The sequence below is a fragment of the Sinocyclocheilus grahami genome, unplaced genomic scaffold (genome assembly GCF_001515645.1).
Source record: "Sinocyclocheilus grahami isolate Dianchi unplaced genomic scaffold, SAMN03320097.WGS_v1.1 scaffold676.1, whole genome shotgun sequence".
NCBI classification, from domain to species: Eukaryota; Metazoa; Chordata; class Actinopteri; order Cypriniformes; family Cyprinidae; genus Sinocyclocheilus; species Sinocyclocheilus grahami.
Window position 1 is genome coordinate 285,451 of NW_015505855.1, and position 17,408 is coordinate 302,858.

Here is a 17,408-nt window from a genome sequence, read left to right on the forward strand (position 1 = left end):
CTACGCCCAGCTCCACGGCGTCACTTGCTGGAGGCTGCTGCGGATGCGGCACGGGAGCGTGGGCGGATGCAGGGGGCCGCCCTCGGCGACGAGCAGGTCGGGGCACTGCGGATGGGTGGAGGCAGCAGCTGCCTGCCGGGGCAGGGTGTGCACCTCAGTCTGCTTCTGTTCAGCCGAGAGCTGCTGGGCCAGGCTCTCGACAGCATAGCCTCATATCGACCAGACACAGCCAGTTTTGGCACTCCTGGATCACCAACGGAACCACCACCGTGGGGCAGCGAGGTGGAACGCAGGGACCCAACTCAGGCGGCTTATGAGAGGACCGAAGAGCGGTCTGAGTGTGCGTTGGTTCCACAGGTTGGCAGAGGGTGCGTGAGTAGGGCCTTCGTTGACGCTCTCGAACCGCCCGCTGCTGCCTGCTGGCGATGGAGGAGGATGAGCATGGTTCGGTGTTGGTCTGTCCGCGACTCTCCGTACCCTCCCGGGTCCCAGGGACAGAGAAAACTGCTCTCTCATCGAGAATTTCCAGATTCTCCACCCGGCCCTCCTCCGGGGGAGGGAGAGGTGCCTTCACCATCCCCCAAGAGCAGCTTCCTCCCTCTCTGGGTCGCCCGTCCCGGGGCCTCTTGCTCTTCTGCTCACTGCCAGGTTTGACGGGGGCCCGGACGGGTGGGGCGGCCTGCCTACGCCCAGCTCCACGGTGTCACTTGCTGGAGGCTGCTGCGGATGCGGCACGGGAGCGTGGGCGGATGCAGGGGGCCGCCCTCGGCGACGAGCAGGTCGGGGCACTGCGGATGGGTGGAGGCAGCAGCTGCCTGCCGGGGCAGGGTGTGCACCTCAGTCTGCTTCTGTTCAGCCGAGAGCTGCTGGGCCAGGCTCTCGACAGCATAGCCTCATATCGACCAGACACAGCCAGTTTTGGCACTCCTGGATCACCATAGTGGACATCGCACGGCCCAGAGACTGCGCAGTGACCTTTGTTGCTCGTAGCGTGAGGTCCGTAGCGGTACGGAGTTCTTTGAGAACTTCTGGGCCATCACCACGCTCGTGCAGCTCCCTCAGTGCCTTAGCCTGAAGAACCTGCAGTAACGCTGTAGCGTGTAAGGCGGCGGCAGCTTATAATCGCATGCCAATGTGCATTGGCTCGTTTAGTTTACACTCTAAGTAGATTGGTCTCTCTAAGCGAGATCCCAATTCGTCGGTCATCCGACGTGACGTCGAGAGTGACCGACTGAAAGGGAACCATTAGTCTAGACTGCCATATTCAGGCAGGTGAGAGGGGTATAGGGGACAGAGCTGGACCCCTCAGGTCAGGAGGAGATGTATGCCAAGCCACTGAACTCTAACACCCTGCTTCAGACTCATAATTAAAGCTACAGGTTAAAGATGCAGTCGTGTTTTCAACACTCAGCAGCCAGCCCACATACTTGTGAGTATAGGGACAGGAAATGGAGAGGTTCAATCCACGCTTTAGATGGAGCTGTTGATGCACGGGAGGCCCTCAAAGTGCACACATACATTTAAACAGTACATATTATTAAAAGTTGTGTTAATTTATTGTGTGGTCAATATAAAGTGAGAAAAAAGTTTTAAAGGGCAAATGTATTGTATTAATTAACATGCATAATTTTATAATGCATACTTTATGCTGGCCAATGATAGAAAAGTGCTTCAGTTTGCATTATAATGTTGTGTCATATTTAAAAGATATGAGAACTATAGCTTGAATAAACTGACTTTATCAAATGCTGCAATACTTCTCCCTCTTGTGGCATATATTGGTATCTACACACAGAAACAATAAAATAAAATAAAATAATCAAAGCTATACAAACCTGATACTGTACACCATTAAAAGATACATTTGCTAGTGTTTTTGCTAGAATTATGATAGTGGGAATAATGTTATGATATTAATGTATTAAATATGAAATAGACACATGAAATAATGAATAAAGATAAGCTATATGATATGAGATCAGACTGGATCTACCCCAAACCACAAATCATTCCCCATAAATGAATATAAATAAATGGATTTTTATTTAGATATGCTGTTTATTATTGTTTATGCATGATTATTTGCGATTCTACACGAGGCCTACACAAACAAAAGGTGGTGTAGAAAAGTTTTCATGCAGAAATGGCTAGTAAATTTCACAAACAATTATAAAGAAAACACATAAAGTAACACATGCAAAATTTTGAAGTAGAAAAAAATATATAGTATTTTTTAGCAATCTTTAAAAAAGTAAACTTTTTTTTTCATTTACATATAAGCATATCAGCATGTCTGGACATTATTTCAAATAATTAGGATTTATTAGTGTACTATTAAAAAGCTATTTTTCAATAGTTTTTTTTTTTTTTTTTTTCTTGAAATGCACATTGTTTTATTTATTTCATATCTGTACAACATACTGACTCCTAAAATAGTGTAAACAATTATAAATAATACAATTATCAGAAAAAAACATAATAAAATAATCACTACCATGCTATAATGTGACATAAATCAATGGCTTTTATATGGTAATGTATTTTGCTACTGTATATTCCTGTATTTAATTAATACAGCATTATTTTAATGATATGTACCTATGTGTGAGCTTTATGCAGCAAATCCCCCAAAGAGACATGTGGCTCCCCTCTAATTCTGATGACAATCCTATTAAATCTTCCAGTGGGGCTTTACAGGTGGATGGGTTAGACCTCCAGTGATTGGTTTTGTAATGGTTTGTCTCCCATTGACAGATGGCGCACTAAAGCTAAATGCATGCTGGGAAATGGCACTTTCATCTTATGGGCCTTTTAAGACGACCAGTAAAACCCAACCTGTATGTTTTCAAGTGCAAAAGACGTGCCATGTCTTATAGAAACTAACGAAAACAAGAGAAGGAGGAAACAAATAGTTAATGATTATCAGTTGTAATTTTGATGCATGCTTTGATGAACACTGAGATAATTTTTTTGGATTCAACCGACTGATTGAGCTTTGGAGATTTTATTCGAGAAAAATTGGGAGGTTTTGCGATCTTCAGTGATCTTCACTTGATGCCTCTGCAGAAAGAGATCTTACAGGAGGTTTGGACAGAAGACAGGTGAGCAGTGCTTTACAACAAATATTGAAATAAATGCATCTGCTTTGTTGCTAATAATGCTGATTTATATCTTAGCCTTCCTAACAATGACTCCAAAAGGTCAATACAGGTGAGTTATACATCAAGTGTACAGTGTGTTTCTGTAAGTTTGTGCATGTCTCAATCTGTCTCCATTCAAGTCTGCGTTAATGTGGGTCGAAAAGTCTGAGAACACACTTTTTTTCCCATTTGAGCTCCTAATAAATAACATTATTGGATAAATTAAATGTAAAATTATTAAATAAATATCTCAGATATACATTTTTCAGCTCTTCCACACAAACTTATAGAGCTGATGCAGTTTGAGCGTTGCTGTTGCTAAGATATTAGAAAATTCTTGTTATCTTTTATTATTCCAATTTTCTCAGAAAAAAAGGTACAAAACTAATACCCTTTCAAAAGGTGTAACTTTGTTGTATTATGAACTTTTAAAGTCCTAGTATGTATCTTTGAGGTACCATTTCGGGGTCAGTAAGGTACCTTTTAACATTTGTACCTAACACGCTTACAAAAAAAAGTACAAAAGCTATAGCTATGACAGTACCTACCATGGAGGTACTGATATGTACACTTTAGCTACTAATATGTCACTTGGAGGTACTAATAATAAGGTACTTTCAAAAGTGTACTACACCATTGACAGCTTTTTTTATCTGCGAGCATAATGAAGGAGACTCATTCTGCAGTTGTATTTATTGTGTTGGTAGATGGTACGTTCCTCTTGAGTTGTTTTGGTTGCTCCTGAGGCAGATGGGCTTTACAACGAATCCTATTATCAAGTTCTCTGGACTAAACTAGCCTTCATAATCAGCCACACTGATGCCCTCAGCACACACTCATATAAACACACACGACAGCTTCATCTGCTCTCCTGTCTGGACTTTTACTATTGAACTGATGTCATCTCAATAGCCATGTCTTCAGAGAAGGTACATCTTAGCTGTCGTGTCTTAGAGCTGAAAAGCGCTTCTAGTTTCTAAACGAAGATATAAATGTCTTAAATCAATATAATACTGGATGTTTTAGGCAGTAAATGTTCTATCACTTTCTACCAGGCATACATACTGTAGCTCTGTGATCTAGAATGTACAAATGAAGTTAATGCAAGTCTGTTTGATTGATTAGGGTTTTGTGTCAACATACTCGTGTCTATTTCGATGGGTGAAAACCAGAAGGGCGTAAGTGACATTTTGGGTGAAATGGAGATATGAAAGCTCTTGATGAGCTCTTTCTACTGCCAAAAGGACACAAGTGAATTCTTAATCATTTCGGAGTTATTCTTTTGAAACCAAAAGACTTAACTCTGAACATACTAAGCCTGTTGGTTTTTGTTTTGGCCCTCCTGTAAAGTTGGTCAAAAGTCACTTACGCCCTTCTGGTTCTCACCGCTCGATTTGTTCTTTCGCAGGACATAACATGCAGTAGGTTGAGATTTACAGAGTTCTCAAGAGCCTTATAACCAGTTTACCTGCCAATATGTATATTTTAAGATGGCAGGGAACAATCCACCTTAAAGACGCATTCTGCCTCAATGCCTCTAGATATTTTCCATGAATCTATATGTTATTAATCTACCCATAACCTATACAATCTAACATATTCCCTTAAAGGAAAGCCATTTAATTTGAATTTGTCAATATTTTTTGCCAGCTTTAGTGTCAGGAATGCTGTATATATAACTGGATTCAAGCTGTTTTGAAATATCTTTTTTCTTTATGAATAAATTACCTATAAGGCAATACATTTGGGCACTGGATTAAAAAATCCAAGGGAGCATTTAGCCTTTAAGATAGGTATAGTTCATAGTCTAGGCATTGTGTAATATCTTGATTGACTGAATTGACTCTTTGATCATCGAATTGATTGTATTTTCCTGTCAGCAGGATTTAGAAAGGCTTTGGAAAAGGAAAGCACTGCTTTCGTAATATTGGCAGCAAATGGATTGAGTTGGCTCTTGTTGTTGTTCTAGATGGTTCCTGGTACCTCTTTATTGGTTAAAATGCCAGGTTAAAATGAAAGTAATACATCCACATTTTTAAGAATTTAATACGTAAATCATTTAATATTGAATTAATAAAATAATCTACACAAATATCTTTGAATGTCAAACATTTTTTTAGAAAATAATTTTAACAAAAAATGCTTTTTTCAAAAATATGTTTGCCATTGGAAGTAATTAAGAACAGGCTTTCGAACAGATTTCCATGTTTAATATTATTAAACGTGTGTTTTTTTTCAAAAACAGGAAATATTTTTTTGCATCTGTTTCCTTTTCCCTGTATATCCTGTTACATTTGTAACCATAAAGGGAGGAGAAAAGGAGAGAGAATATGTCAGAGAGGGGTTGATCAAGGCCACTGGAGCATGGCACTGAAACTCACTGACCCAAAAGAGGTTTTCCTTGAGGAGACATGGCTGAAATTATGAAAAGTGCTTAAACATTAACTCTAATTAAAAACTAGCCAGTCAATATTTCTCAGCCTGCCAAACAGATGCTTTTGGATGCTTCTGTCATACAGAATCTCACTTGAATCTACTGTGGCTAATGGTCTATGAAGGGGTTTTCCATAACGCTAAGCAAGTAAAATCCCCAATGGCGGCAGTAATCAAGGATCCCACTGTCTTTGCTCTTTGTTAAAGTGAGGTCTATAAATACTCATTTAAAATCGGAACTAATCAGATTATATGCTCCCCACTCCGTTCAGTACGGAAGCAGGCTGTGACGTCAGGCCTACATTGTGTAAGAATGAGACTTTCTCCGTATTCTTAACCTATCCTGGCCTCCCTCTGCGTTCTGTACATAAAGAGGTCACATCTTAAACCAATGTGCCACATCCAGTCAAACAGATTTAACCTACTTTGTTTGAGCAGTGTTTGAATGTACATAATATTTTGACTGATTGTTTGCCTTGAGAAAGGTGTAAACATGATTATTACATTGCAAAGATGCATTGTGAAATGTATAGTTTATAAAAAAGTCGCTCAATGAACAGCTTAAATAATAGACTCACGTATCAAGTCGTGCACTTTTCTAATGTCTCCTGTAAATCATTTTGCTTGCTTTCATTGATGTGTGGCAATGGGTAAGTTCAAAACTTCTGCTTAAATTTACACAACCATCACAAAAATGTACAAGGAAAAGCTTAAAATGTGAATGCCATTCATTGTCTTCATTTACAGTGTAGAAGACAAAAAAGAAGAAGCCGGAGGCAGATTCTGGAAAGGCCAAGGGAGCTGAAGCCAAACCCAAAAAGAGCAAAGCTAAAAAGAGTGAAGAGTTGTCAGGCGAAGAGGACAGTACGCCCTCAAAGAGTCAGTCTGATGCATCTCAAACAATCATGCAATTAACAACTGTTGGGACTTCATCTTATAAGATTTGGATTATTTGGATGCTACCTAAGAAATGAAATAAACAATGGTTACATAGACACTGAATTTCCACATGTTCAAGTTCGTGCTCAGAGAGACATACAGTAGCCACACATCAGTGCATTAGACAGCAAAAAGCAAAGCATGTCAGAAAAAGAAGTTTGTCAGTTTTGAAATAGATGTTAGTTCACAGTTAATTCGATGAACTACACCTGTGATTACTCAGCTAGGACACGTTGATCAGTCATTGCTCATCAGTCAATTGTCAAATAGTCGAAGTGCACTGACATTCAGACAGGTCTAGTGCTTAGAGTCAGAACACTTCTTGGGGCCAGTGTCATACTGGAATGCTCCATGCCAACAAATGTTACTTTTTTATTTCTCAGCAGAGAGCAAAGCGGTAAAGAAGAAGAAAACCGAGAAGGACAAAGAAGCGCCAACAGAGAAGAACATAAAAAAGAAGCCCAAGAGTACTCCTAAGAAGAATAAAGGTATAAGTAATTTTTAATAATCAACTGGGAGAAATAAATATATACTAAACATGAAGTTCCATACATCCATTTTCAAATCAGTGGTGCTATAGGGTTGCAGCGATGCTGGAGCCTACACCAGCATCTTGGGTCATACACAGGGAATGAAGTGGTATATTTTCCATTAATACGGCATGAAATATTTTAAACTGGATATTTAATAGAAGATACTGTATAGTGTCTCACACACCCAATCATTCATAGGTGTGTTGGATAAAAGTGGAAAATGTATGAATCCTGAACACTACTCAAACTTGCATCATTATGAAATTATTAGCAACGTTTCGGTCAATCTATCTTCCTCAGGCTTACCGTAAAATTGTACATTTAAAAACGCCAAATGGGACTTGGTTTGTTATGCTTTGGGAATTGACTGGATCGCAATACAGTTGGAGGTAAGTTTCAAATTATGTCTAAAAACCTGCTTGCATTCTCAATTATTGTATTGGGAGTTGCCTTCTTTTACATTTAATTTAGTTTTATTTTACATTTTGCACTAAAATTGCAATGTGACTAATGCGTCTGCACAACACTGATAGGTTGATGGCACCACAAGAACACAAACAGTCACAAACCTTACTAGTGCAGGGGGAGCCCTTCAATAAGAAAACATTACCTTCTACAACCTACATCTCCTGTACAATGATGACATATTGCCAATATGTTTCTTGCAAAAAATTGCCAGCCAAGGACGCTTTTACAATCAGATGGTGTAGTTACGACATCCACCAGCAGGGGCTAATGAAGCTATGCTAACCAGCCAAACCAAGACCTATGGAAGCCCGTTTCCGCCACTGAATAAAAAAATAAAAAAAAACTATTATTGCTTTTTATCTCACAATTCTGACTTTTTTTCTCAGAATTGCGTGATATTGACTCTGACTCGCGAGACATTAAGTCACAATTGCGAGTTATAAATTCAGAATTGCGAGATATAAAATTTCTTTTTAAAAAATGACTTTTTTTCTCACAATTGTGAGTTTATATCTAGCAATTTTGACTTTTTTTATTACAATTTTGACTTTTTTGTTTTCAGAATTGCGAATTTATATCTCGCAATTCTGACTTTATAACACGCAATTGTGAGTTATAAAGTCAGAATTGCGTGATATAAACTCGCAATTGCGAGTTAAAGTCCAATTTTAATGGGGGGGGGGAGACTGATATGTTCTCAGAATTGCGAGTTTATATCTAATTTTAAGGGGGGGGGGGGGGAGACTGATATGTTCTCAGAATTGCGAGTTTATATCTCACAATTATGAGGAAAAAAAAGTCAGAATTGCGAGTTTGTATCACGCAATTATGAGAAAAAAAGTAGCAATTACCTTTTTTATTTTTTATTCAGTGACGAAAATGGGCTTCCATAAAGACCTCTTGGTAACTTAAAGGAATAGTTCACCCCAAAATGAAAATTTTGTCATGATTTACTCACCCTCATGTCATTCCAAACCTGTATGAGTTTCTTTATGTTGAACCTAAAAGAATATATATTTTGAAGAATGCTGGTAATCAAACAGTTGTTGGCCCCCATTGACTTCCATAGTAGGGGAAAAACTAGATTTTCATTTTGGGTTGAAATATTCTTTTAAGTGAAAGAGGGAAGTAATTTAAGAGGCAGAGCACGTTTTTAATAAAAACATGCAATTTTCCCCTTGAAATAGGACTTGCATAGACCACGAATCTGTGATATTGACCAGTTTTAGGATCTATTTCATTGCCTTAATCATTGATCTGATTTGTCCTTCAACCCTGATGTTTTTTTAATCAGATTCCGATGATGAAGATGATGAGGATGACGAAGAGGAGACCTCACAGAAGAAAACTAAAAAGAAAACCACCAAAGAGAGCTCCCCTGCTGGCACCAAAGAAAAGAAATCAAAGGCCAAAGGTCAGCTGAGGGTATTCACACTTGAATGCATGCTAATGAGCGAGGCCAAGGTTCATTTTGTGCTCTGCTCCGTTAGTTTCAACAGTCAAAAAGCATTTATGTAATTGTAAGAGTCACTTTGAACTTTGCTGGGGGGTTGGGAGTGTTTTCCAAGAGTATTTGTGGTCCCTCAAAACAGAAATCCTGAAGCTTTTGTTTTTTTTGTTTGTTTTTCGCTCTCTGAGCCAACCACTTGAGGCATCGAGTCAGAGGAAACTGTTAGACAATGGCTTCAGTGTGTGTAACTCTTAATGTCATTATGTACACATGCATGGGGGTTTGCTGCTCAGGAAGAGGATTAGCGCTAGATCTCGTGAGCTAAGAAGATTAGCCAGAACAATACGCGAGATCTGTCTTAAAGATCACCACTCCGCTTTATCTATGAGCGGAAGTGGGGGACTTTCAAGTGAATTTGACTCTTGTTTTTAGTTACGCTTTTAGGGATTCATTTGCTCTTCTTGTAAATACTTGGCCTCATTTTTCCTGTTGTTAAAAGACAGATGGTGAGCTCCTCAGGGGGTGTCTGATCAAGCCACATGGATAAGTGGAGGAACGACTTCAACAATTGGAAAACAAAGTCCATCTGCTAACTAATACGTTTTACCAGACGTTCAGCAAAGACCTAGATGAATGAACACCTTCACAGACAACTCCTCAGGGGTGTGCATTCAGGTTTTATTTATTTGAGCAAGTTTAATGCACGATGAGCATGTTTCAAAGGTTTAACAATGATTGTGGGTGGAGAAATTAGAACAAATGGTTCTCTGAGACCAAGCTGTTTTGACATTCAAGCTGAAACTCTCTGGTTGTCCTCTATGTATTAAACCATTAGCAGCATAATTTCCATATTGAAAGACGCTGCTCTTCAGCTGGAAGCTGTGCTGATTATCTGGAGCTGGCGCACCTGAATAACTCCAGGGAGTTCTGGGAACAGGTCCTAACTTGACGATCACATAATGACTCTCAGCTAAATACCCTGTCAATGAACTCTAGCTTCAGTGACTCATGCATCAACTCTAGGTTTTGTGGTAGGCCGCCCACCATAGTGGAAAATAATGAGCTGTCTAATATAATTTTTAATCAACATATTATCTCTGCAGAGAGTAAAGGTGAATCAGAAAGCAGAGGAAAGACAGCCAAGGCTAAAAAGGAGCCAGCTTCTATGTTTCAGATAAATGGAGATAAACCAGATTTTATCGCAAAAAAGAAAGGTAATTTCACTTTTCTTAAAACACTGTACATTAATCATAGTTTTGCTAAAGACGGCTAGATTGCGAATCTCACGAAGTCTGACAAGAACATCTCTGGGTGATATTTTACCTCAAATTCTAAATAAAATAAAATTGGTAAAAAAAAAATGCATAAAACATTAGGCAAATTTGCAGTCTAATTATGACATTTATTTAAATGTTTAAGCTTTTATACATAATGGTAGTATTTTAATGTATGGTGATTTAATACAAAAATCCTGTCTGGATTAAGAAAAAAAAAATGAAAATGAATATTGATGAAAAATAATCAATAACGAAAAATAGTTATTAATGCAATACACACACAAACACAATCATAAATAACTATTAAACTATTAAAACTATTTAAAAAAAAAAGTGAAATAGTGTAATATAATGCATGCTTGTTCACAGTGTTTTGAAGGATATTTATTACTAATAGTGTAATTGTTAAATTTGTTGACTGAATCTTGTTAGCATCTGCTCCAGTCACCAAGTCTGACAGCGATGAGAGTGAGCCAGAGACTAAACCCAGCAAGACCAAAAAGAAATCCACTGCCAACTCCACCTCCATGTTTCAGGCTGGAGGAGACAAAGACAAGAAAAAAGACAAGAGTAATAAGGACAAAGAGAAGAACAACAAGAAAAAGAGTAAGTGAAAGATCAAGTGTAAACGCCCTCTTCGCACGGAAAAAAATGCAACTGTTTGTTTGTAACATTTGGACAAAAGCTCAACAACTGTAAGCACATGTGCTTCCCCACAGCCAGGAACAGCAAAGCCCTTGCTGGACTTCCTTCATATTTTGCTTATTGTTTTATACAAACTAGATTAATAACATTGTTATCTTCTAGCTGCAGTAACATTATCCATGCGACTTCATACTGTCATATTCAATTTCTGACAGAAATGTAATGGTGAAAGTTGTAGACAAATATTAATGGAGTATGTTTTACAAGAAAATACTATTTCAGTTTTTCTGCTTCAGAATGTCACATTTATTTGTAATTGTGAAATTGACTAGCAATTTCTGAGTGAAAACTGTTTCTATGCCAGCCTTTTCAGCTCTAGTACATAGTACATCAAGCACTTTTATTTAAAATTGTCAAGGAAAACTCCCTATAATATCACATTTCTTGTAGACAAAATAACATTCATCTTGTTAAGCTGCTCATATAACAATATAATAACTTCTTGTTTAACAACATGTAGACGCTGCTAAACCTGATGAAAGTGATGATGAGGATACAGAAGTGCCCAGAAAGAAGAAAGGCAAAGGCAGGAAAAGTAAAAAGGTAAGACTACTGTAAATGTCATCCTGAGGGAAAGGATGTATAATCTGTATAATCTGAACTGTATTATCTCATATCTCGTGACAGGAGGAGGAGAGGCCTCCATCACCAGAGATCGAGTTTGATGACCTTGAGGAGTTTGTTCTTCAGCCTGCACCTCAGGGAACCACCATCAAGTGTAAAGTGACGCGAGACAAGCGTGGCATGGACAGAGGCTTCTACCCGACCTATTACCTCCATTTAGACAATGACAAGAAGGTGACTTGCTCTCACTTTTTTGTTCGGACAATTCTACAAGGTTTTCTAGTGAATGAGAGGGTATGGAGTTGAAATGCATGGCTCTCGTGAATCGCCAACACAAATTTGAGATCCTCTTCCACCCCATCCTACAGGTTTTCCTATTGGCTGGTCGAAAAAGAAAAAAGAGTGCAACGTCAAATTATTTGATATCCATAGATGCCACTGACCTGTCAAGGGGCGGAGAAAATTTCATCGGAAAGTTGAGGTAACCTGCATGATATAGAACGTACCAAAACTAGTATGCATTATTGCTGAGCTTCTGATTCTTCATTTTGTGGTTTGGCACCTCTTCAGATCCAATCTCATGGGTACCAAGTTCACAGTGTTTGACAATGGTCTCAACCCTGACCGTGCCCTCAGGGACATGTCTAACGCCCGGCAAGAGCTAGCGGCTATCATTTATGTGAGTGCTCACTTCCATTCCACAACAGTCGTCCTGGAGGTTAGAAAATCTTTCATTTTTAAAGCATACACTGGTGTTTCTGTCCAGGAGACAAATGTGTTGGGGTTTAAAGGGCCCAGAAAAATGACTGTTATCATCCCAGGCATGGATGACGACAACGAGCGAGTGCCGATACGTCCACGAACGGTGAGTTCAGTTACTAACGCACTGCTATATGCAACAACAAAGGCAAGCAAGTAAATTCACAACATAGGCTTATTGAAAAAAACGTGCTCCAAAAGCCAAAAAAGTACTTATACAATTCACTGCAGTTTATGGCTGATGTGAACATTAGTGGCAGTAAAACACCAACAACTTTTATTCCTTTTCACATAAATCATAATTACAGGGGCAGATTATCAGTTAATATAGACTCGTGGTCCCTGTGTTATGACCTCAGAACACTTTTACCATGGCACGATTTGTATACTTATACATTTTGATGTTTGCATCACATAACCAGCTACATATGTTTGGCTAAACTTGAGGGGAAGTCGTGGCCTAATGGTTAGAGAGTCGGACTCGTAACCCAAAGGTTGTGGGTTCGCGTCTCGTACCAGCAGGGATTGTAGGTGGGGGGAGTGAATGTACAGCGCTCTCTCCCACCTTCAATACCATGAGCAAGGCACCGAACCCCCAACTGCTCCCCGGGCGCCGCAGCAAAAAATGACTGCCCACTGCTCTGGGTGTGTGTTCACGGTGTGTGTTCACGGTGTGTGTGTGTGTGTGTGTGTGTGTGTGTGTGTGTGTGTGTGTGTGTGTGCACTTTGGATGGGTTCAATGCAGAGCACTAATTCCGAGTATGACCATACTTGGCCACATGTCATGTCACTTTTTCACTTGCTCGGTAGCGCACCTGGTAGCATTGCACTTTCTATAAAACACTCAAGTATAAAACCTGTCTAAAAAGCTTGAAGATTTGGAGAAGCAAGCTAAAATGGCATGGTTGCTTTAGCAAATGCATTTTTATTTCATAACAGTAAAATAGCATAATTTTACTGCCTACCATTTGAGACATTTTTACGAACCATAAAAACAATGTGTTTTCGCATTGAAGAAACGTGAGACATGGCCGTGGAATGAAAAAGCAACTTTAACTTCTTTAAACGTAAGTGCTGCGTAAGTGCTGCGTTGTGTCGTTCGTGAGATGCTGCAAAAGATGCAAGCACAATGATTAGATGTGCACATTTGCATAGAAAAACAATGGGAAAGAAGTGTATTGACATGCAAAACTACATTCTATGCGAACGGCCCTTAACCATCAACTATTATAAAACTTAGAAACTCAGTTACAACACTCACTCCAATGACCAACTATTCATGCACAACAAATCTGTTATTTTACTTTGAAGGACAACGACAGTATACTTGTGCGCTACCAAAACAGGCAGATGGACAACCTGATTGAACTCCACAACAAAACTCCAGTTTGGAATGATGACACCGCTTCCTATGTCCTCAACTTCTCTGGTCGGGTCACACAGGCCTCTGTCAAGAACTTCCAGATCGTCCACTGCAAAGACAGTGAGTGATACTGGCGATATTGACAATTCTTTACCACTTCAACTGGGACTTTACAAAAATATTTGTAGCTTTACAACAGGACAAAATGTTACAAATACGAAATTGGAATTTTGTAGCATATGTTGTTTTGATAATTCCATATTATGCTGGAATTGTGCTCAGTTGTTACTATAGCCTGAACATACTGTAAAAGCTCACCTGATTGTAAACGCTCTCTTTTTCAGATAGCTACATTGTGATGCAGTTTGGAAGGGTGGCAGACGACATGTTCACTCTGGACTATAATTACCCCATGTGTGCAGTGCAAGCCTTTGCTATTGCTCTGTCCAGCTTTGATGGCAAACTGGCCTGCGAATGAACACAAGGCACAACATTCTTCGCCCAAGAGTCAAATCTTTGCAATCAACACACGATAACTTCATCATCAGGAAGGACGATGAAGTAAGATGTGTTATTTGAAAATGTGGGGCATTTTTATGATTTCCACTGTGCCTCAATGCGACTGGGATGCACTTGTCCTGGATACAGAACAGAAACTGACACCAGAGCCAGGCGTTGCACGTACATGATGAGTGCAGGCTACATGACACGACTGAAAGTGATTGAAAAATTGTTTGATTATATTTTGTGTTGTCCTGAGATTTATGACTGTTTTATGAGGTGCAATATGAGGCACATGTGAGGTGCAATGTGTGCATTTAAAAGTCATTTAAAAATATATATAATTTAAAATGTACTAGAATATGTATACTGAAATTATAGTATCATATTGTTTTGTTTATTTTTGTTGTTGTTGTTTTACTATTTCTGTCTAATGTGCATTCCTTTAACATATTCTATTGAAACAAAGTGATTTGTTTTGTCCGTTTATATTTAATTACATCCTGCCCATGCATTAAGGAAATCAAGGATATGCTTCTTTATAAACTCTAAACGGTCTGTTTTGTTTTTTTGTATCATAAAAGATACATGACAGATGCATAAAAAAAAAAAGCATGAATACGAGATTCTATTACACTTCGTGACGCATATCTGTCCAACATATATTTTGCCCACTTTTGGAGAATTATCAGAGATCTCTGAAATAACAAATCACATGCTGAATGAAAATAAATAATGAATGTACGACTGTTTCATTGTATTTATTCTATTTTATTATTATTGTTATTATTACTTTATTTTTTGAGAGACTGAGACAAGCTGGAGGGGAAATGTGGAGCTGCAAACTACAATTAAAATTGTCCACACACTGTTGATTTATTACTAAATCATGTACTTTATGATGAACTACAGAAGTTGTCCTTAGGGTGGTGCTGCTTCAACAAGGCTTTGTGGACTACTGTGTGAACTCACAAACTTCCAAGTGCCTTGTTCTCACCTGTCTGAATGTGTTCAGTCCCCAACACCTCCTCTCCTGTATTCATTCTGTAATATAAAGAGAAAATGTACACTTTTCTACATGTGCATTCTTCAGCTGTGACCAAATACGCGAGTCTGAGCACTTCAAAGCTGCTCTATTAAAAAAAAAAGAAAAGAAACAAACACATATATTTAACAGTTCATATTAAGTGGAGTGGAGTTTAAAATAAATGAAGCCAAATACAACGTGTTAGTTTGCACTTTTATGATGCCCAAAAACTATGAATGCGCCTAATGCCCCCCAAAAAATAGTAGCAACAGCATGAATTATAACAAAAAAGTGCATTTATTTATTATTATTATTACTTTGTTTTCAGTTAGCTGAGTCAGTTAGGAAACTACCAGTCATGCCCAAAAATGCAGTCTAGATTTTAAAACACGCTCAGCCAATGAGCGCATCTGATCCCCACGCGTGAGATTTGCTCGGGAAGTTGGAGTGGGGTGGAGATTTGACGGCCTCCTCCTTCATGACTCCTCCTCCAGCGCTCTGCTCGGTTTCGCCGTGATTTCATACCGAAGTCATACTTCACATTCCAGTTTTACTGTGAAATCGGGAGAAATATTTCTTCAAAAACATCCCCGTGGTTTGCATTTGTAAATGCGCTCACGAGATAAAGTCTGAAATCCCTTTTTGCCCACTATAGAGCAGAGGTTTGCGTTTAAGGTAAGTGCACAACTCTTATTGCGCTCCTTTGTTTCTTGCAGTCATTGCGCTCGCGCTGCAGTTTTTACATCATTCTCATTTTTGGCATATTTTCGGAGCTGCTTCAGTGATGTCGCATCGCACACTCACACACCTGGCTTACAGATGTAAACTTATTACTTATAGTTCAATACGCACATGATTCAGTGGAATATGAGCACTGTATGATGAGTATGAAAAAGTTTGAAGTAGCTACTAATTCAGTGGATTTATTCACATTTAATTATGGTTGCATTGCTTGTCTCCAAATATTTTCTAATTGAGAACAAATAAGGATTGATATACATTTAGTTTTTTTTTCTTTTCTTTTCGTTTTTTAACTAAACTAACTAGTATGTGTGCGTGGTCAATACGTTAATTTAATAATTACATTAATTTAAAAAGTTTTCATTGTTGTTATATGTTCTAATAATCAACCTTCTACGGACATCTTGGCGATTGAATCGCCATTGGCTAGTAAACTTTTCATTTACTCGCCAGACTGAAATACTATATGTGTGTGTGTGTGTGTGTGTGTGTGTGTGCTATTTTACAAACATATATATATATATATACACACACACACACACGTGTTTGTAAAATGTCACAGCCCTTTAAATATTTCAAAGTACACTCTTAACATGAGTCAGTCAAGCATCGTAATATGATAATCAAGTATTATTTAATAATAGAAGTTTAGTCATTATAGAATTAAAACTTGGTAACCATGTATGAATACAAATTAGTCATTTTAACTGAACTTAGCACTGGTGGTGGTGCTATTTGTTGTTATTATAATTATTATTATACAAATTATACTAATATGAACAATATAAAACACACTAAGGATTAAGAAGCTGCTGGATTCATGAATATCAATCAGGTTGAGTGCGTTCGCTCGAACTGATTTGCTGAAATCAAAACAGGGAGGATCATAAGTGAGCGCCAGGCAGCCAATGAGATTGACGTTTGTGCGTTAGTTCCGCCCCACAATCGTAAAACCCAGCAGTTCTTAAAGGGGTCATATGATGTTGCTAAAAAGAACATTATTTTGTGTATTTGGTGTAAAGAAATGTGTTTGTGGTTTAAGGTTCAAAAAACACATTATTTTCCACATACTGTACATTATTGTTTCTCCTCTATGCCCCGCCTTTCTGAAACGTGTCGATTTTTACAAAGCTCATCGGTCTGAAAAGCGAGGTGTGCTGTGATTGGCCAGCTGTCCAGTGCGTTGTGATTGGCCGAATACCTCAAGCGTGTGACAGAAATGTTACGCCCTTACTATACTGTGATGCCGTGTCCGGCCGGAGCAACGAGACAAAAACATTAAAACCCATTATAAACGAGGCATTTGTTGCATCCAGTGGGGACATAATTACGGATTATAATGACTTATACTGTCTTTTTACGTGTTGTGTTGCATCGTGCCGCGTAAACATAAAACCATGTCTGCATTTGTGATCGGAGAAATGACTAACAACGAGCGCTACTCTACACTGCTCAAAACTCGCGTTTGAATCATCAGTGGCAAATTTTTTATTTATAAAATACGTACT

General features: G+C 38.7%; 1 protein-coding gene across 5 annotated transcripts; it reads left to right on the forward strand.

Annotated features, from left to right (window-relative positions):
- The first annotated feature begins 3,945 nt into the window (after nt 1–3,945).
- On the forward strand, nt 3,946–14,876 carry tulp1a (TUB like protein 1a). 5 transcript variants are annotated; one of them, XM_016242922.1, is made up of 13 exons: nt 3,946–4,069; nt 6,326–6,452; nt 6,896–7,000; nt 8,808–8,927; nt 10,067–10,177; nt 10,673–10,846; nt 11,406–11,488; nt 11,573–11,743; nt 11,878–11,990; nt 12,080–12,188; nt 12,276–12,374; nt 13,580–13,751; nt 13,976–14,876. In XM_016242922.1, exons 1-13 carry the CDS (start codon nt 4,055–4,057, stop codon nt 14,107–14,109), a joined length of 1,533 nt encoding a protein of 510 aa, XP_016098408.1. In that variant the 5' UTR covers nt 3,946–4,054; the 3' UTR covers nt 14,110–14,876. The 5 variants fall into 5 exon arrangements, with proteins under 5 accessions (XP_016098408.1, XP_016098411.1, XP_016098409.1 ...); XM_016242925.1 differs by having other exon boundaries at nt 10,685–10,846; XM_016242923.1 differs by having other exon boundaries at nt 6,899–7,000.
- The last annotated feature ends 2,532 nt before the right edge of the window (nt 14,877–17,408 follow it).

Bases quoted from the DNA above. Each gene is read 5' to 3' on its own strand.
- tulp1a (XM_016242922.1), top strand. The intron at 7,001-8,807 runs GTATAAGTAATT...TTTTTTAATCAG, and splicing joins TACTCCTAAGAAGAATAAAG to ATTCCGATGATGAAGATGAT. The intron at 12,375-13,579 runs GTGAGTTCAGTT...TTTACTTTGAAG, and splicing joins TGCCGATACGTCCACGAACG to GACAACGACAGTATACTTGT.